Below are 21,996 nucleotides of genomic sequence, written 5' to 3'. Positions count from 1 at the left end.
AGGCCCACCTGCCTCCAGGCCCCGCCCCCCCGCAGCTGTGGATTAAAATGCGTAGAAAGTTCTGCAGAACAAACATTCTACAGCTCCGTTCCGCTATAGCTTCTTTGTTCTACAGATCTCGGGGCAGCGACTCCTCACGCGCTGAATCTACTCCTCTCCACTATAGGATCACGCTTAAACTATAGCTTAAACTTTTCATCTCTGTTGGCGCAGCTCGTGAAGCCCTGCAAGCTTATTCCAGCTGTGGGCTTCCATAGTCAGAAGCAGCTTCTCTCTCTCTCTTCATTTGGCAGCCCGGCTCTCCTCCACCCCCCCCCCCCCCCCCCCGGCCCGGCTCAGTCACGCTGGTGGAAGCCACGATCGGCTGGTCCCCCCTCTGCTCGTACTCAGGGTCTGAAGCGTTCGGGAACCCCCCCTTCTACCCCCCCTCTCTCTCCCCCCCTCTCTCTCCCCTAAACCCCCTTCTCCCCTCCACCCCTCCCCTACCTCTCAGCCCCCCTCTCCCTCCTCCCCTCTCTCCTCCCATCTCTCTCTTTCCCCACCCTCCCTCTCCTCCTCCTCCCCTCCACCCCCCTCTCCCTCTGGCCCTTCTGTCTCTGCCCCTCTCTCTGTCTCTCCCCATTCTCTCTCTGCCCATTCTCTCTCTGCCCTCACTCTCTACCCCATCCCCCCCCCATCTCTTAATACTATTAATTTAATATCAAGGAGGGGTAGTTAGCATGTGTGTGGGGGTGGTTAGTGTGTGTGACGCCGCATGCCGCCCTGCCCTCCTTCCCGCAAACGCGTGTTGGGGGAACAGACCCAACGGGTCTGCACTTGGTCTAGTACTGTTTAAATGTGATAACTCTTCCTGCCTCCACGATCCAAATCATCATCCCCTCTCACTGGAAAAACCTGTTCTTAATTATCCTTCTAACCCTCCAATTCATAATCCTAATTCATTAGTCATGGGAGCAGAATTAGGCCATTCGGCCCATCAAGTCTACTCCGCCATTCAATTATGGCTAATCTATTTTTCCCCTCTCAACCCCATTCTCCTGCATTCTCTGCATAACTCCTGACACCCTTACTAATCAAGAACCTGTCAATCGCCACTTTAAAAATACCCAATTACTTGGCCTCCACCACGGTCTGTGCCAATGAATTCCACGTAATCACCACCCTAATCACCACCCTCTGGCTAAATAAATTTTCATCTCCATTCCAAGGTATGAAAGTCCTTGTATTTCTTCATCCCTCTGCTAAGGGAAATATATCACTTTTCTGTTTATTCTTTCTTAATCATACTTTTACATCTCTTAAGTCTTTTCTGTTCCAAAGTAAACAACCCCAATCCCTTAAATCATTCCTCGGTGAACTAATTCCATTTGTGGTAACTTTCTCGCAAATCTTGATAATTCTTTCTCCCATTGTTTATTATGAACAATATTTAGCACACTTCCTCCTTAATGATAAATTAGGCATTATCACCCTCTTTTGTGAAGATAACTGTAAAGCATTCATTAAGAAATTTAAAGGAGATGTGCGAGGCAGGTTTTTTTACACAGAGGGTGGTGAGTGGCTAGAACACACTACCGGGGCTGGTGGTTGAAGCAGTTACATTAATGCAGGGGTTCCCAACCTTTTTCATCCCGTTTACCCCTGGCAACTTTAATAGTACATAACAATATATTGGAGATGTTTCTTTCGTTTAGTGTAGACATACACTGTGGAAACAGGCCCCTCAGCCCACTGAGTACGGGCTGACCAGCGATCACCCATGCCCTAGTTCTATCATACACACTCGAGACAATTTTACAGAAGCCAATTATCCTACGAACTTCCACGTCTTTGGAATATGGGAGGAAACCGGAACACCCGAAGAAAACCCACGTGGTCACAGGGAGAATGTACAAACTCTGCACAGACAGCACCCTCAGACATGATTGAACCCAGGTCTTTGGCACCGTAAGGCAGCAACTCTTCAACTGTGCCACTGTATCTGTGAATTGTGCCATTACTTAAATTATCTGCCATTGATTACTTTCTCCAATAAGATGAGACTGCTGGAGTTATTGTGCAATAAACTGTGATGATAAAGCACTAGCTTTGATTCCCAGTATATGCTGGCTTGCAGGGGGGTGGGTGGGTGGGGGGGTCTGAAGAGGGGTGTGCAGAGAGAGGACAACTGGGATGGAGGTGATGGCTGCAATGGGCCTTTGTGGCGCTAAAATGGCACCTTTCGCATTCAGTCTCAGTGGGCTGTTTTGTACATTCTGGTCTAACTGGGGGCTTGTGCTCATGTATGGTGATAGTTTTGCTGAGTTGTGTGCAAAAAAGTATTTCACTGTGCCTGGGTACACATGATAATACAGAAACCATTGAACCATTGAGTTAGCTAAAAAAATATTTGATTTGAGTCAGCACAGCGTGGATTCACTATGTTAATTCTGGGATGAGAGGCTTCTTCCAAGAAGAAGGATTGAGCAGATTGGCTGATACTCATGCAGGATCTCATTGAGACACAATATTTGGTGAAGGATTTATTGGATATCTGCCAAATAGCTGTTTCCTCCTGCTGGTGGATCCAGAGCTGGGGTGGGGGAGGTCACGAGGGAGCACAGTATTGGGTTGAGAGTAGTTGTTTAGGATTGAGAAAATAATTTTCTTCCCCTCACATAGGGTTATAAATCTATGGAATTCTCCACCCTAGAGAACCTTGGTAGCTTAGTCATTAAAAATGAATTTGATAAGATTTTTGGATGCTAATAGGATCTGGGGAAATGGGGATTAAGGATGTGGATAAATCATGGAATGAATCATGGTTTTATTGAATGTTAGAAAAGCCTTGAGAGACCCTATTACCGCTATAATCTTTGTCCTTAAATGCATTTGGGACAGAAAAAGCAATTTGACCTTTTGAGGGAAATAGTCTTAGGTGGTGAATTGTAATAGTTGTCCAACAATCCTGCCTTAAGTGTTTTTAGTCCATGACAAGTTGATGCCTGCATGGGAGCAGCAAGGGTGATACAGTGGCGCAGCGGTAGAGTTGCTGCATTACACCGCACATCTACCTTTTATCTTTGCATAGGTCTGTTTTAAATTAATGAGCAGATTTTCAATTTCTGCACCTGGGATTAAGAACAAAGCAAAGTGTTTCGGGCACAAGCATGTTGGTCTTCCATTCTGTTCACAATGTCCTTTTAAGCAATATAATTGTAATACAAATTGTGATCACCATGTCTTATTCCTGACCTAGCTCTTGCACCCTGGTGTGGAAGAGTTTAAAAATATACTGTGACGAGAATGGTACTAAGCCAGGATTCACTCCTGCAATGCATAGCTTCATAAATTCATAAGACATAGTAGCAGAATTAGGCCAAATCAAGTCTACTCTGACTTTCGATCATGGCTGGTCTATTTTTCCCTCTCAACCCCATTCTCCTGCCTTCTCTCCATAACTTTTGACACCCTTACTAATCATCTATCAATCTCCGCTTTAAAAATACCCAATGACTTGGCCTCCACAGCTGCCCGTGGCAATGAATTCCACAGATTCACCACCCACTGGCTAAAGAAATTCCTTCTCGGCTCCATTCTAAACGTACATACAGGGTGGCACGGTGGCGCCATGGTAGAGTTGCTGCCTTACAGTGCCAGAGACCTGGGTTCTATTATGACTACTGGTGCTGTCTGTACATAGTTCGTATGTTCTTCTCTTGACCTGCATGGGTTTTCTCAGGGATCTCCGGTTTCCTTCCACACTCCAAAGACCTACAGGTTTGTAGGTTAATTGGCTCAAATTAACTCAAATTTCACTGTACCTTAATTGGTACATGTGACAATTAAATTGAATCATGAATCTTGAAATAATTGGAAATTGTTCCTAGTGTGCGTAGGATAGTGTTAGTGTGCAAGGATTGTTGGTCGGCGCGGACTCAGTGGGCCGAAGGGCTTGTTTCCCCGCTGTATCTCTAAACTAAACTAATCCTTTTATTCTGAGGCTATGCCCTCTGGTCCTAGACTCTCCCACAATTGGAAATATCTTCTCCACATCCATTCTCTCCAGGCTTTCTTGTACGGTGGGAAATTGTGATTTATTGGAAAACTGCAATTTATTTTACTGAATCGTAAATTCAATTCATCTTGCTTCACTTCTTTGTAGATTGACTCCTACTCTTCATATCATTTCCTGGCTGATATTTGTGGGCTTCTTGCTTTTCTGTTTAGACACAAAGTGCTGGAGTAACTCAGCAGGTCGGGCAGCATCAGATTCATGATTCAAATTAATTGCATTTCGTTGTCTCTGTACTGTACACTGACAATGACAATTAAAATTGAATCTGAATCTGAAGGGAATGGCCAGTCAAGGTTTTGTGTTACGTCTCTTCTGCAGACTCAATAAGGCATAATACTGTCTGTTTGGTTTTCAGATAGTATTTAAATAGCTTGGCGTTAATATGTCCATAAACACAGTATTGAAATAAATCATTGATCAAATTTAATTCCTACCAAATTTTGAATTCTATATACAAAGAATTCTGAAATCAATTGTAATTATTCACGCTGCACACTAGGAGTTGTACCTTAAATCTTTTTATATTGTCCAATACTCAGCTCGTCTAAAACTTAGAATGCAGACTTGGATACTCAAGATGGACACAAAGTGCTGGATTAATTCAGCGGATCAGGCAGCATCTCTAGTGAAAATCTTTGGAGATATCTTCGGTATATACCAGCATCTGCAGTTCCTTTCTAACCCATCCTTTTTCTCCAGAGATGCTGCCTGACCTGCTGAGTTACTCCAGCACGTTGTGTCTAATGTTCAGTATATACCAGCATCTACAGTTCCTTTCTACACACTTTAGATACTCAAGTTCTACTCCTCCATTACCTCATGTTTGATTACTTGTATTGGCTTCCAATTTTAAAATCCTCATCCATATTTTCAACTCCCTCCATGGCTCACTTTTCCCTATGGTTTGTAATTTCCATCTTGTATAAATAACCCTCAGATACCAGTCGTCCAGCAATTCTACTTTCTTGATCATACATGAATTTAGTCATTCCACCATCGCAAACTCTGCCTTCAGTTCTGGAATTCCCTTGTGAAACTTAGCTATCTTAAACTTGTTGTTTCTCCTTTAATATACTCATTAAAACCTGCACCTTTCACCAAGCTTTAGGTTACTTGCCTTAATGCCTTTGTAAAAGAACGACACAAAGTGCTGGGGCAACTCCGCAGGTCAGCAAGCTTCTCTGGAGAACAGGAATATGTTCCCTTCAGACTCACTGCAGGGTCTTGCACACGTGGCTATGGTAGTGGGTCACAGTCATAGAGCCGGAGAGCAGCAGGAATCACAGAGGGAGGAGCAGTGTGAGGGGGCAGTCTCACAGAATAGCTTGTCAAATAATGTTAAATTGTACTTCCATGAAATGTCTGGCGATGTTTTGCTACATTCTATGTAATCATAAGCTGCTATTGTTGAATGAACAATCAGAGGATCTATTATTTTTTAATTCAAGAGGCATTGTTGGATAGTACAAAAAGATTTACTTGAGTTTAGTTTGTCATGTGTACCGAGGTACAGTGAAAAACTTTTGTTGCGTGCTAACCAGTCAGCGTAAAGACAATACATGATTACAATAGAACCATTCACAGTGTACAGATGTATGATAAAGGGAATAATATGAATAACGTTAGTAATGTGAGTAACATTATGGTTTTAACCTTAATATTTAGCATTATTGCAAAAAACTCATAGTGATAATCATATTGTTTTACTTGTTTATTTTAAGGAAAGGGTATTGGGCCTCATCTTGATCGTAGACCAAGTTTTGAAGGATCAAATGACTCTTTGGCTGCCTATCATCAGATGGGAAATCCGATCTACGAAGTAGCAGATTCTGGAGCCGAGAGTGGAAATATACATAGTGAACTGTCACTGCAATATGCAAATACATCTAATATTAACTTTTTAGTTGCTGCTGGACAAGCTATGGCTGTTAATGCTCCTGGACAGAGATGCTCCCCCATAGGACCACATCCTACAATCAGTGTACAGAATCCTCCATCTAACAATATATTCCCACCCATTGCTTGTGATATTAAACATCAACAAAAAACATATTCAGCCAAAGGTGAGACAGGCCAAACGTTTCAAATGATTGGCTACACTCTCTCCAATCATGGTGGCCAACCAATTGCATTACAAGGCTCTCAGGTGTCAACTAACCCCCATTACCTGAGGCAGCATTTAATAGCTCAAGGAGACAGCACTGTTTCCTTTGGTTATCCTGTCCAAAGAAGCTCATCTTTTCAATGTAAGATGCCACAAGAGGGAAGTTATGGAAGCCTTCAGAATAAAAGCCCTGTCACTCAAGGCATTGCTGCCCACACCTTCCAGCAACCTCCAACAGTTCTATACTTGCCACAGTCCCACCATAGACAACAAAGTCCTACTACTCCTCAAATACAGATATTGCCAAATCTTGCTCCGCCGTTTGGGAATGACTTTGCTGAACTCGCCCCAAGCATGATGGCACCTTCAAGGAATAGCCTGAACATGGAGATGTTTGACATTAACCCTTCCCAGGTGCAACATTGGCAAGTACCATCTCCAACAAGAAGGGATTCCTTGCAGAACACTGGGCTAGAAACATTGCCAAGATCAGCTGGCCACCTGAGGCCAGATGCCAAAATTCCAAATCGAACCAATTCGTTCAATAGTAAACTGCAGACGTCGCCATCTGTGAGACAAGTTCAGACGAGCAAAGCAGAACCATCTCATAACACTACCAATACTATCACAGCAGTCACCTCCACCCCTATTCTTCAGCCAGTCAGGAGCATTCGAGTTCCAAGACCTGAGCCTCAGACAGCGGTGGCACCTTCTCATCCAGCGTGGCTACAGACTCAGGGCACCGATGGCAATGAGGTGATGGATCAAAAGCCATTGGCGGTAGGTGGGGCTGCAGCCTATCCTCTGGAACCTGTCGATTACACCATGAAAGAGCGCCGATGTCCCCCACCACCTTATCCAAAGCACTTGCTGCTTCAGAGCAGCGCAGAGCAGTTCGATGCCAACACCCTCTGCAAGGGTGTGGACCAAAGTATGCGTGGTATTCATGATCTGACGCGGAAAGAAACTGAAGGCAGCAGCACTCTCAAGAGCGAGAAAAACAGCAAGCCCAACAAACTGGAGAAGATGGGGAAAGATAAAAAACTTATTCAAACATCACCAGTACCAGTGCGCAAAAACAGCAAGGATGAGGAGAAGAGAGAATCAAGAATTAAAAGTTACTCTCCTTTTGCTTTTAAATTCTTCATGGAACAACATGTGGAAAACATAATGAAAACGTACCAACAAAAATTAAATCGACGGTTGCAGTTGGAGCAAGAGATGTCAAAGGTATTGATTTTTAATATTTTAATAATAAAATACAACATTTCTGCACTAGTAAATTGTGGGGCATCAGTTTAAATACCGCAGCTCAGAACTTAGAAGGGATAGATAGTCATAGAGAAACAGGCCCTGCGGCCCAACTTGCCCACACCAGCCAACTTGCCCCATCTACACTACTCCCACCTGCTTGCGTTTGGCCCATATTCCTCTAACTCTGCCTGTTCATGTACCTGTATAAATATGTGTTAAACATTGTGCTGGTACCTGAAATCATTTTTTTATTTGGAACATGTATTTGTGATCTTTTAAAGCGCACAAGTGAGTAACCTGGTCATAAATTCTACTGGGGGAAATGGGTGTTCGTGCAAGGTTGATGTCTTTGTTGGTCAACTGGAGGGATGGGAGTAGAGAGCTTCTGTCCACTACCATGCAACCATAGACACAGGGTGAAGCAAAGTGCTGGAGTAACTCAACGGGTCAGGGAGCTTCTATGGAGAACATGGATAGGTGACGTTTCGAGTTTGGATCCTTCTTCAAACTGATTGTTTCAGTCTGATAATTGTTTCAACAGAGGAAATACCAAGTAGTCTTTCAGTTCTTTTGTATAGATGTGTTTTGTTTTTAAGTACAATTCACCTATTTGAATTTAATTTATAATATCTGACTTCCAAAGGCAGGGCTCTCTGAGGCAGAGCAAGAACAAATGAGGAAAATGCTTAATCAGAAAGAATCCAATTACAACAGACTGAAAAGGGCAAAAATGGACAAATCGCTGTTTGTGAAGATCAAGACACTGGGAGTTGGTGCTTTTGGGGAGGTCTGCCTGGCCCAAAAAGTAGACACCAACGCTCTGTATGCAATGAAAACTCTGCGGAAGAAGGAGGTGTTGAGTCGTAATCAAGTGGCTCACGTGAAAGCCGAGAGGGACATTCTGGCTGAAGCTGACAATGAATGGGTAGTCAAGCTTTACTATTCTTTCCAAGATAAAGACAGCTTGTACTTTGTGATGGACTACATCCCCGGTGGGGATATGATGAGTCTCTTGATACGAATGGGAGTGTTCCCAGAGTCACTGGCCAGATTTTACATTGGAGAACTGACGTTAGCCATTGAGAGTGTCCACAAAATGGGATTCATCCATCGGGATATTAAACCCGACAACATCCTGATTGATCTCGATGGACACATTAAACTCACTGACTTTGGTCTTTGTACTGGGTTCAGGTGGACACATGATTCCAAATACTATCAGAAAGGTGAGTTGTGGATGATATAGTGCCTGCATGGTCAGCAGAATGGGGAGGCATAGTGGCGCAGCAGTAGAGTTGCTGCCTCACAGCGTCAGAGCCGCGGCTTTGATCCTGACTATGGGTGCTGTCTGTATGAAGTTTGCACGTTCGCCCTGTTCGCATGGGTTTTCTCCAGGTGCTCGGATTTCCTCCCACATATCAAAAGACGTACAGGTTTGTAGGTTAATTGGCTTCTGCAAATTGGCCCTTGGTTTCAGGATAGAACTAGTGAATGGGTAATCGCTGGGCATCGCGGGCCGAAAGGGCCTGTTTCCACGGTGTATCACTTAACATTCAAACTAAAATATCAGCTTCTGCCCTGACGCATCAGTTTACTTGCTCTGGTTAAATTGCATTGTCAGTATGTAAAAGGACACATTTCCATCCTTGCTACATGAAGAGAGATTCAGAAATACTACTCAGTTTGAATTTTTTGATTTAAATTTCCAAACAAACCTAAATAATGCATTGAGGTTCAGTGAGCCTGGAATAACATGGAGATTGATGCAAGTTGGTCTATTTATTTCTGGGCTAGTCATAATAAGGCACTAGAATCGGAGAATTCTTGAATATATCAGAAATAATTATATGTTTTTGTTTAGAAACATAGAAACATAGAAAATAGGTGAAGGAGTAGGCCATCCGGCCCTACGATTCAATATGATCATCGGCTGATCATCCAACTCAGTATCCTGTACCTGCCTTCTCTCCATACCCCCTGATACCTTTAGACACAAGGGCCACATCCAACGACCTTCTGTGGTAGAGAATTCCAGAGATTCACCACTCTCTGTGTGAAAAATGTTTTTCTCATCTCGGTCCTAAAAGATTTCCCCCTTATCCTTAAACTGTGACCCCTTGTTCTGGACTTCCCCAACATCGGGAACAATCTTCCTGCATCTAGCCTGTCCAACCCCTTAAGAATTTTGTAAGTTTCTATAAAATCCCCCCTCAATCTTCTAAATTCTAGCGAGTACAAGCCGAGTCTATCCAGTCTTTCTTCATATGAAAGTCCTGACATCCCAGGAATCAGTCTGGTAAACCTTCTCTGTACTCCCTCTATGGCAAGAATGTCCTTCTGTTGATTCTATATGCCCCTTACATTTTGATTATTCCACTGTCGGCAAGAAGTGATGTAAAAACTCAAAATGAATGCCTATTTTAACTTTACGTTGTCCCGACACAAATTGCAAATGTAAATAATTAACAACCACAGAAAATGGTGGAAATACAGGTCGGGCAATATCTGTGAAATATTGTTAATGTTGAAGACTCTTTGTCAGAACTATAAAAATTAATTTTGGCCCATTTTAATGAGCTTATTCTTGAACGCATGCTTGATGAGCTTTCCATTGCAAGATTTAAATACCCCCTCTGTGGAAATTAATTGTCTATTTGCAATCATTAAAGTTCTTTATGGTAGTGCATTGGGGTAGTGCATTGTCATCTGCCTCTGGAATACGGTTCCAATGAAATCCTAGTACCCTTTCTTTAGAAATTTTATTTCAATGTGCTGTCATTATTCTGTGCATATGTTGCTGCTATGATGACTTTGTAGCCAGTTGACTAAAGTTAGTTGATTGTCAGAAAGACAGCCACGGGGGTAACACAGCTGGTAGAGCTGGTGCCTCCCAGTGCCTGATAACAGCTGAGAAGTGTTCCTGAATCTGGAGGTGTACATTTTCAAACATCTGTACCTCCTGCCCTGATGGAAGAGGGGAGAAAAGGGAGTGAAAGAGTAATTATTGCTTTGCTTTCATCTGTTTTGTTTTCCAAAAGGGACCCATGCCAGGCAGGACAGCATGGAGCCAAGTGATCTTTGGGGAGACTTGTCTGACTGCAAGTGTGGTGATAGATTAAAGACCCTTGAAAGAAGGGCTGCCCGGCAGCACCAAAGATGCCTCGCACACTCATTGGTTGGAACTCCAAACTATATAGCTCCTGAGGTTCTAGTACGAAAAGGTTAGTGTCACAAGTCTTGTTTGGCTCTGGTGCACTTTGGAAAGAAAAAACGCAGCAAATAATTGTGTGTAATTTCTTTAGCCGTTCTTTACTACCTCCAACCTAACTTTGGCAGGCATCCATTAGAATGTCACCAACCCCTGTGGAATATTGATACCCCTGGACTTAGCCACTGGTGCTGGAAATTCATTGATGTCGAGATAGGTTCATGTAATAGGAGCAGAATTAAGCCATTCAGCCCATCAAGTCTACTATTCAATCATGGCTGATCTATCTTTCCCTATCAACCCCGTACTCCTGCCTTCTCCCCATAACCCCTAACACCCTTACTATTCAAGAATCTGTCAATCTGCACCTTAAAAATACCCAATGACTTGGCCTCCACAGCCATCTGTGGCAATGAATTCCAGATACTGCCAAACCTGCTGAGTTATTCCAGCGCTTTGTGTTTTACTCAAGATTTCAGTATCTGCAGTGCCTCGTGTCTCCATTTTACTCGTGAGGCAATCACCTCCAAGCTGGTCCATTCACACCTAGATCTTCTTCCCTGTCACGATCCCCATTCCCTGACCCAAACAGTCTCAACAACCCACCCTACCTACCAATATTCCTGCTTTCTCTCCCCACTCCTCCTCCAAAACACCCTCAGCAGGTAAACGCAATAGAATATTGCTGTGGCAGGTGCTTGAAAAAAAGTCCGATTAGTGCAACAGGACATGTCTGCATTTTTCTGCATTAATTAATGCACAAAAACTGCATTTTTCACAGGCCTGTGAAAAATGCAGAGGAACTTTAAAGACATGAAAGCATGTATCAAAAGCAAAAAGTGACTTCCTAAGTATTTCAGAATAAAAATTATCTTGTGCTTTAAAAAAAATTCTTCTGTGAATTATAAAAGTTATTTTTGCAATATTTAAGGATTCTAATCCTGTAACAATGAAGGAATGGTGTTATTTTCAAGATGGCATGCTGCTAAACTATTATTTTTTCCAAAATCTTATGTTGTATCCTGATCTAGAGGCTAAGAAACAAATCTATTTAAGTTTTGATTATTGAACCACCTGCTTTGGGTATCCAAGACGATTCATGGCCCTTATTCCATTTTTTTAAATCCTTGTGTCCAGAGAAATGGAAGAAGTGGGCAGGGTAAATTATGTTAAATAAATGAATAAAATCATTGATATCCCTATACCAATTTTGGTTAGTGGCAAATTATACTGATTTTTTCCCCACTATGTCAATTCAATAAAACATAGAAAATAGGTGTAGGAGGAGACCATTCGGTTCTTTGAGCCTGGCACTGCCATTCAATATGATCATAACTGATCAATACAAATCACTAGCATGTTCCTACTTTCTCCCCATATTCCTTGATTCTGTTAGCCCCAAGAGCTATATCTAACTCTCTCTTGAATACATCCAGTGAATTAGCCTCCACTGCCTTCTGTGGCAGAGAATTACAGATTCAGAACTCTCTGGGTGAAAAGGTTTTTCCTCATCTTAGTCCTCATTCGAACTTATTTATTGAAAAATCTTAACTGTTTCATTTAAATCACAGTCATTTTTAGTTTATTGTTTGTATTTGAGGTTTGACTTAACTGATGATGTCTCTCTTAAAGGATACACACAACTGTGTGATTGGTGGAGTGTGGGCGTTATACTGTTTGAGATGTTAGTGGGGCAGCCTCCTTTTCTTGCTCCAACTCCTGCAGAAACTCAAATTAAGGTAATTATTAGTGTGATATGTTGTTAACTTCTAATAACCTTCCACCACCTGGGGCGCCACAAGATTGGTAGCCCCGCCAACAGTCTATCTGTTTATTCGTCTTTTTTTAATTTTTAGTGTGTGTTAAAAGTTTGTGCAAATGTTCTCTGGTTTGTTTTATGTGGGGGAAGGGGGGGAGGGGGAAACTTTTTTCAGTTTCTTACCTTGCTGGAGATACTTTTTTTCCGGATCGCATTCCCGGCTGATCTGCAGCCTACCATCGATGGAGCTGGAGGCCTCCTCGGACTGACTTGAGCCCCACCGTGGACTTAACATCGGAGTCGATCCCTTGCTTGGGATCGCTCCAACCGCGGCCTGCGGACTTACCATCAAGAGCTCGCAGTCTCAGGAGATGCTAGTCGGGAGCTCAAACGACGCAGAGGCTCGACCAGCCCCGACCCGGGGTCCGATCACCGGCGCGGTGAAGCTGACATCCCCCCGATGCAGGAGCTGATCACCCCGATGCGGAGGACCCAAACGCCGCCGGCTACGGGAGTCAAGATCGTCCCCTCAACGGAGGGCACGAGGCCCCCGACCGCAGGAGAGCATAGAAGGGAAGAGATTTGAACTTTTTTTCGCCTTCCATCACAGTGAGGAATGTGGAGGAGTCACTGTAGTGGATATTTATGTTAAAATGTATTTTGTGTGTTCCGTTGTTTTTTATTTGTATGACTGACTTGGCAAATGAAATTCCTCGTATGTTCAAAAACATACTTGGCTAATAAAGTATTATTGTGATTGTGATAAATTTGGAATATATGAAAGACAATTGTAATTGTCAACCATCGTTTTGAACATTTAAACCTATATAAGACTGAGTGATTGCTGGCTTGTCAAGTATTATAGATCTGGTAGAGTGTGTCTGAGTGCAGGGCAGGTCTAATAACATAGGGGATGGTTTTATTAACCCCCAGAATAGATTGGATGGACAGTGTGTAGAAGGGAACTGCAGATGCTGGTATATACCGAAGATAGACACAAGGTGCTGGAGTAACTCAGCGGGTCAGGCAGCATCTTTGGAGAAAATGGATGAGTGACGTTTGGGGTCGGAACCTTCTTCAGACTCTGGTCCGGACCTGAAATGTCACCCATTCCTTCTCTCCAGAGATGCTGCCTGACCCGCTGAGTTACTCCAGCACTTTGTGTGTATAGATTGGATGGGTATGGGAACTTTAAACTACATGGAGTTATGACAGAGAATAATCATTATTTATAGAGCATGTTCAGGGTATGATTGGTATGCTACTGTTCCTATGTCCAGCACTTGAATGAGATTTCATAATTCCACTTATTGATTGCTCTCACAATCTCCACAAATGTTTGAGGAACAAAACTCAGAATGGGCATTTTGTCTTAAAAGTAAACCATTGTTTCTCATCGCATATTTGCTGTTCATGCACATAATGTTTCTAGGTTTGGTTTATTATTATTGTCGCATGTACCGAGGTACAGTGAAAAGCTTTGTTTTGCATGCTATCCAAACAAATTGCTTCGCGAAATGCTTTGGTGTTCAACTGAGGCATGAATAATGATTTCAATTTTTGGGTTAAACTAGAAATAGAAAATAGGTGCAGGAGGAGGCCATTCGGCCCTTCGAGCCAGCACCGCCATTCATTGCAATCATGGCTGATCGTCCCCAATCAATAACCCGTGCCGGCCTTCTCCCCATGTTTAGGGGATGTGTGGTTTAGGGAATGTGTGTAAAACACGGGCAAGACCTGAGTGAATTTGTTCATTTACAATAATTCAAGTATGTAATGTTTTGCATGCAATATGCCAGACATACCACACATAAATGCAATGCTAAGATAATCCTGTACCTTTTATTTTATATGTTTCACAGGTAATAAATTGGGAGAGCACGCTGTACATTCCGCCACAAGTAAAACTTAGTCCTGAAGCAATAGACCTCACCACAAAACTTTGTTGTGGAGCCGGTGACAGACTGGGTGGAAATGGAGCAGATGAAATCAAGGCTCATCCTTTCTTTTCCTCCATTGATTTTTCTAAAGACATCCGCAGACAGCCGGCACCATATGTTCCAAAGATCAGCCATCCCATGGACACCTCGAACTTCGATCCAATAGAAGAAGAGAATTCATGGAATGACAGCAGTGACAGTACCAAAACCTCTGAAACATTAGCCAGTCACGTTGGTGGTAACAAGCATCCAGAACATGCGTTTTATGAGTTCACTTTCCGAAGGTTCTTTGATGACCATGGTTATCCCTTTCGGTACCCAAAACCCTTAGAAAACACTGAGCTCAAAGAAGGTCAGTCAGATATGAGTCAGAGCGAGTCTGTTGACCATGGTGAAAGCTATCAACCAGTGTATGTTTAGAGACAATATGTAACTTTATCTGCTATTTGTGTTTTTTTTTCCATTGGTGCAGAATTTAAAACTGTAAAATTTACCAAAAATCTGTGGCTGAAAACAGATAGCACTTACCTTGTGTCGTGACATATTATACTCTCTTGGGATAATTGGCTCTTGCTGCTAAATATTTAAAAAATGTATTATATTTAGTATTGACACTAATTTTATAGCAGAGAATAGAACTAGAGAATAGAGAATACACTCTGGTTAGATCTAGAATATACAGACAGGATTGCAAATATATACAGAAAGCTGAAAAGTTATGAAAAATGGTTAAGTGCAATAATATGTAAATCAACGTTTTATATATAGTCATTAATATCTGTAATACAATAATAAACACTTTTTTGTTAATTTTATAATCTATATTGAAGATCTAGAGCAAATTGGATAACATAAAAGTACCTACTAAAGGCTCAGCAGGTCAAGCAGCTTCTATGGTGGGAAAGGAATTGACAATGTTTCTGTTCAAGACCCTCCACAGTTGCTGCCTGCCCTACTGAGTTCCTCCAGCAGTTTTTATTTTGCTCCAGATTACAGCATGTGCAGTCTCTTGTGTCTTGATAACACCAATGCTGCTTTTGATCTTTTATGATTTATATATATATATAAATATATATATATATATAAGTATTTTTCAATATTACAAAAAAATGTGATAGCAATTTGACAAGTGGATAATGCTTTGCGATATGCTTTGGTGTTCAACTGAGGCATAAATAATGATTTCAACTTTTGGGTTAAAGTAGTTTAGGAAATGTGTGTATAACACGGGCAGGACCTGTGTGAATCTGTTCATTTACAATAATTAAAGAAAGTAAGCTCCTTGTAATTCTGCCTCTTTAATACTGTTTATAATCAAGCCTTTTACATGTTCTCCATCTCTTGTTTTTTTCCGTATAACATATTCATAAAATATTAAAATATTAAATATTACAGAGTGCCTCATAAGCCTTTTTATAACCATGGTATGGACACAGAATGTTTCTTATTCAATTAATGTGAAATGACTATGGTCCAGTAATAAAAGTATTGTCTGAATGTAAAATTATTGACAAGGTACTATTTTTATCAGCTATCGTTTCACAAAATTGCAAGCAGCAGAGATGTACAAATGGGGGAATTATTTATAAAAGGTATAAGAGGCGATTTTATAGAGGTGTGTAAGATCATGAGGGGAATAGATAGGGTAGATGCACAGGAACCCAGAGTAGAGGAATCAAGAAGCAGAGGACATAAGTTTAAGGTGAGAGGGGAAAGATTTAATAGAAATCTGAGGGGCAACATTTTCACACAAAAGGGGTGGTGGGTATATGGAATGAGCTGCCAGAGGATATAGTTGAGGCAGAAACTAGAATCAGCATTTAAGAGATTTGAACAGGTACATGTATAGGAAAGGTTTAAAGCGATATGTGCCAAACATAGGCAGGTAGGACCAGTGTAGATGGGGCACCTTGGTAAGCATGGGCAAGTTGGGCTGAACGACCCGTTTCTGTGCTGTACGACTCCAGGGAAGCTTTTTCATAGTGTACCAAAGCAGATGTCTGGCTGCACTTAAACACAGAAATTACAGCTGTGTTTATACATAGTCCCCCCCCCCCCCATTTCAGGGCATCATAATGTTTGGGACACATGGCTTCATGGGTGTATGTAATTGTGTAGGTGTGTTTAATTGCCTCCTTAATGCAGGTATAAGAGAGATCTCAGCACCTAGTCTTCCCATCACCTTTGGAAACTTTTATTGTTGTTTATCAACATGAGGACCAAAGTTGTGCCAATGAAAGTTGTGCCTAGTTCCTGAGGATTGGCGGGTAGCAAACGTAACCCCACTTTTTAAGAAGGGAGGGAGAGAGAAAACGGGGAATTACAGACCAGTTAGTCTAACATCGGTAGTGGGGAAACTGCTAGAGTCAGTTATTAAAGATGGGATAGCAGCACATTTGGAAAGTGGTGAAATCATTGGACAAAGTCAGCATGGATTTACAAAAGGTAAATCATGTCTGACGAATCTTATAGAATTTTTCGAGGATGTAACTAGTAGCGTTGATAGGGGAGAACCAGTGGATGTGGTGTATCTGGACTTCCAGAAGGCTTTCGACAAGGTCCCACATAAGAGATTAGTATACAAACTTAAAGCACACGGCATTAAGGGTTCAGTATTGATGTGGATAGAGAACTGGCTGGCAAACAGGAAGCAAAGAGTAGGAGTAAACGGGTCCTTTTCACAATGGCAGGCAGTGACTAGTGGGGTACCGCAAGGCTCAGTGCTGGGACCCCAGCTATTTACAATATATATTAATGATCTGGATGAGGGAATTGAAGGCAATATCTCCAAGTTTGCGGATGACACTAAGCTGGGGGGCAGTGTTAGCTGTGAGGAGGATGCTAGGGGACTGCAAGGTGACTTGGATAGGCTGGGTGAGTGGGCAAATGTTTGGCAGATGCAGTATAATGTGGATAAATGTGAGGTTATCCATTTTGGTGGCAAAAACAGGAAAGCAGACTATTATCTAAATGGTGGCCGACTAGGAAAAGGGGAGATGCAGCGAGACCTGGGTGTCATGGTACACCAGTCATTGAAAGTAGGCATGCAGGTGCAGCAGGCAGTGAAGAAAGCGAATGGTATGTTAGCTTTCATAGCAAAAGGATTTGAGTATAGGAGCAGGGAGGTTCTACTGCAGTTGTACAGGGTCTTGGTGAGACCACACCTGGAGTATTGCGTACAGTTTTGGTCTCCAAATCTGAGGAAGGACATTATTGCCATAGAGGGAGTGCAGATAAGGTTCACCAGACTGATTCCTGGGATGTCAGGACTGTCTTATGAAGAAAGACTGGATAGACTTGGTTTATACTCTCTAGAATTTAGGAGATTGAGAGGGGATCTTATAGAAACTTATAAAATTCTTAAGGGGTTGGACAGGCTAGATGCAGGAAGATTGCTCCCGATGTTGGGGAAGTCCAGGACAAGGGGTCACAGCTTAAGGATAAGGGGGAAATCCTTTAAAACCGAGATGAGAAGAACTTTTTTCACACAGAGAGTGGTGAATCTCTGGAACTCTCTGCCACAGAGGGTACTCAAGGCCAGTTCATTGGCTATATTTAAGAGGGAGTTAGATGTGGCCCTTGTGGCTAAGGGGATCAGAGGGTATGGAGAGAAGGCAGGTACGGGATACTGAGTTGGATGACCAGCCATGATCATATTGAATGGCGGTGCAGGCTCGAAGGGCCGAATGGCCTACTCCTGCACCTAATTTCTATGAAAGTCAAATAAGCCATTGTGAGTGAGAAACAAGAGTAAAACTGATAGAGATCAGCCAAACAGGCTTACCAAAATCAACTGTTTGGAACATCATTAAGAAGAAAGAGAGCACTGGTGAGCTTACTAATCGCAAAGGGACTGGCAGGCCAAGGAAGACCTCCATAGCTGATGACAGAAGAATTCTGTCTATAATAAAGAAAAATCCCCTAACACCTGTCCGACGGATCAGAAACACTCTTCAGGAGTCAGGTGTGGATTTGTCAATGACCACTCTCCGCAGAAGACTTCATGAACAGAAATAGAGGTTGCACTGCAAGATGCAAACTGCTGGTTAACCGCAAAAATAGGATGGCCAGGTTACAGTTTGCCAAGAAGTACTTAAACAAGCAACCAGTTCTGGCAAAGCATAATGAATTCTGAAGTGTATGGGCATATCCTATCTGCTCAAGTTCAAACAAATGCCTTAAAAAATCATTGGCCGGTGGGTTCATTCTACAGCAAGACAATGATCCCAAAAATACTGCTAAAGCAACAAAGGAGTTTTTCAACAAAACAAAAATGGTGAATTCTTAAGTCAATTACCCGATCTGAACACAATTGAGCATGCCCTTTATATGCTGAAGGGAAAACTGAAGGGGACTAGCCCCCAAAACAAGCATAAGCTAAAGATGGCTGCCATACAGGCCTGGCAGAGCATGTATGCAGCCGAGTAGAGCAGAGCAGAGTGATGTCCATGAATTGCAGAATTCAAGCAGTCATTGCATGCAAAGGATATGCAACAAAATACTAATCATGACTACTTTCATTTACATGACATTGATGTGTCCCAAACACTATGCTGCATTGAAATAGGGGGGACTATGTATAAACACTGCTGAAATTTCTACATGGTGAAACCAAAATGTATAAAAATGGCACAATCTGACAATGTGCACTTAAACCACATGTGATTTTTTTCTATTACGAATCTCAAATTACAGAGTACAGAGGCAAATAAATAAATGATGGGTCTTTGTCCCAAACATTATGGAGGGCACTGTAATTCATTATTATATTGATACATATCAAAATTAACAATTTTCACGCATTGGAACCTTAATTATTACTCTTATCAAAATGTAATTTGAACATAAGTAATAATGGAATGTACACATGAATGGAGTATCAATTAGACTGATGTACCAGACTGGAAACTTGGTCCCGTAGTCTTAGTTTTGGCTGCATTTTCATTATTCAGCTGCACATGTTGTGGCTCAATATATGAAAATAATTTGCCAGAATATGGCTGTACACAGATTTTGCTGTTAGTGAGCTGGAACTTAAATTTACATGTAGTTCACTAACAGTAACATCAACAAAAAGTGTTTCATACTCTGTAGCCAAACAGCCAGCAGTAGAATTTTTAATGGAGGTTGAATACATAACAAAATGACGCTATCCACTGTTTTATTTGTGACTGAACGCATCGGTACAGTGTATTGTCACCTCAAACAAGTTAAATGTTATTGCCTCTTTATAACGGATTTTGGTTATAGCGGATGGACCTTCCGACCATCACCACCAGGCCGGGCTGCCAACGCCACCACTGGCCAGGATACCATTTGTGTAAGAAGGAACTGCAGATGCTGGCTTAAACCGAAGAGAGACACAAAAAGCTGGAGTAACTCAGCAGGACAAGCAGCATCTCTGGAGAGAGAAGGAATGGGTGACGTTTCAGGTCGAAACCCTTCTTCAGACTGTTCTGAAGAAGAGTCTCGACCCGAAACGTCACCCAACGTCAAAGGGCTTGTTTGCATGCTATATCTCTAAGCTCTAAAATTTGCATGTGAAACTGAACAGACATCATCTGAAGAAGGGTCTCCATCCGAAACGTCATCTATTCCTTTTCTCGAGAGAGGCTGCCTGACCCGCTGAGTTACTCTAACATTTTGTGTCTATCTTCGGTGTAAACCAGCATCTGCAGTTCCTTCGTACACAAAGAAGTAGTGTGGTCAACGTACTCACTGGACCGAAGAGCCTGTTTCTATGCTGTATCTCTAAACTAAAAGTAATTTATTGTGACCAAATCACTGATCGATGATCATCTTATTTAACTGGCCACTTACTTTGTTATAGCAATGCCACAAATTGGGATAATGTAAATGCTTTGATCTGGGATGTACCTGTTAATATTTGTTGCTCCTTCTGAAAGGATGTGCCTTGAAATTGACACAACGACGAATAGATTAAATGGCATTATAAACATCTGCTTTATTACATTCAATGACTGTATCGTGTCTTATAGCTCATTAAATGTAAAATGTAACACAAACTGGAATGACTGAAGTATGGGTTTCTGGTTTGCATCAGTAGCCAATCTCAGAAAAGGAGCCGTCAAGAACATTACATTTGGCTGCAGCACATCACACATTTAATTAGGAACAGATTGAAATATAGTGCCACCTGCTGGAAATGTGAAAAATGACTGGCAACTCCTCTGGAATCAGTGTTGACACTTGGGAGTAATTTGCTAACGCTGTTCTGACTATGAATCTTGCCAACTAGGCACATATATTACGAAAACCTGCAATCTAATTGTATTATGCAGTCCCTGAAGTTATACTCCAAATAATGTACAACAGAACCTGCCTCTTTTTATCTTTTTATCTGTTATAGCTTTTGTCATTACACGACTGGAGATAAAATGAGCATATAATAGTCCCCAATTGATTTCCCCTAATGTTTGATGTTCAGGCAATGATTTAATCCAAGTACAGTAAAATTTAAAAAATGCCCCATTTTCTGTAAAACAAAATAAACAAATTGTATGGAGGGATAAGCGCTGGTTTTCGCATCATGTTCAGAACAATGTGAGCGGAAGGGCCTGTTCCAATGAGGTACTGTTTTATGTTTGCCACAGATTAGAATATTACAATCAAATATTTTAATTTTAGAACTCACAAAGCTAGAAAATTGATTTAAGTAAGTAGCTGCACATAAGAAATTAATTCTTCTGTTTTAGGGCATATGACAATAAAACTCTTGACTCTTGAATTAACTTACTTGAACAGGGAATAGTCAACAACTGGATGTTCTGGAGTTGAGACATAGGGAGTATCACCTCTTCACCCAGAGAGTTGTGAATCTGTGGAATTCACCCAGACAGTTGTGAATCTGTGGAATTGTCTGCCACAGAAGGCAATGGAGGCCAATTCACTGGATGTTTTCAAGAGAGTTAGATTTAGCTCTTAGGACTGAGAATCAAGGGATATGGGGTAAAAGCCAGAAAGGGGTACTGATTTTGGATGATCATATTGAATGGCGGTGCTGTCTCGAAGGGCTGAATGGCCTACTCCTGCACCTATTTTCTATGTTTCTAAGTATGCCAGGCATCTTCTTCTCTTCAGAATTAAAGCAAGTCATTCTAAATACAAAGGAATTGCCAAATAAATTAGTCAGAGTCATACAGCACAGAAATGGGCTCTTTGGCGCAACTTGCCTATGTCTACCAGATGTCCCATCTGTTAGTGCCACCTGCCCACATTTAACCCACATCCCTCTAAACCGTTCCTGTCCATACATCTGTCCAAATGTCTTTAAGTGTTGTTATTGTACCTGCCTCAACTACCTCATCTGGCAGTTAATTCCATTCACCCACCACGCTGTGATTTTTTAAACCCGGGGACAACATTTTCCACACAGAAAGGTTGTCTCTCAGGTTCCTATTAAATCTTTCCCCTCACTTTAAATATATGTCTTCTGGTTGCTGATAAGTTGGAGAAACAAATAAAATGTTCTTACATCTGCCTTGTGGCATACCTTTGTAAGAATTATCTAATTGTTTCACTCCCATGTGTGTCTTCATTACCCTCAAATTATTATTTCTGATTTCCTTCTTTGATGGCCAACAGCAGGAGTTGGTAAAACAGCAAGAGTTGGCAACCATAAACATTGCTTTGTATCTTATCTGCAGAACCTGG

At 41.8% G+C, this 21,996-nt stretch overlaps 1 protein-coding gene across 2 annotated transcripts in view; it reads left to right on the top strand.

Moving 5' to 3' along the window:
• Positions 1–15,714, top strand: part of lats2 (large tumor suppressor kinase 2) — a 53,275-nt gene extending 37,561 nt beyond the window's left edge. For both annotated transcript variants that reach the window (XM_033022741.1, XM_033022742.1), the window contains exons 5-9: positions 5,779–7,391; positions 8,059–8,641; positions 10,454–10,636; positions 12,256–12,362; positions 14,245–15,714. In XM_033022741.1, coding sequence (XP_032878632.1) covers positions 5,779–7,391; positions 8,059–8,641; positions 10,454–10,636; positions 12,256–12,362; positions 14,245–14,742 — 2,984 coding nt within the window. In that variant the 3' untranslated portion in view covers positions 14,743–15,714. The remainder of the gene's footprint in view (positions 1–5,778; positions 7,392–8,058; positions 8,642–10,453; positions 10,637–12,255; positions 12,363–14,244) is intronic.
• The last annotated feature ends 6,282 nt before the right edge of the window (positions 15,715–21,996 follow it).

Source organism: Amblyraja radiata, chromosome 6, assembly GCF_010909765.2.
Source record: "Amblyraja radiata isolate CabotCenter1 chromosome 6, sAmbRad1.1.pri, whole genome shotgun sequence".
Taxonomy (NCBI): Eukaryota; Metazoa; Chordata; class Chondrichthyes; order Rajiformes; family Rajidae; genus Amblyraja; species Amblyraja radiata.
This window is presented reverse-complemented; position numbering and strand designations above follow the sequence as displayed.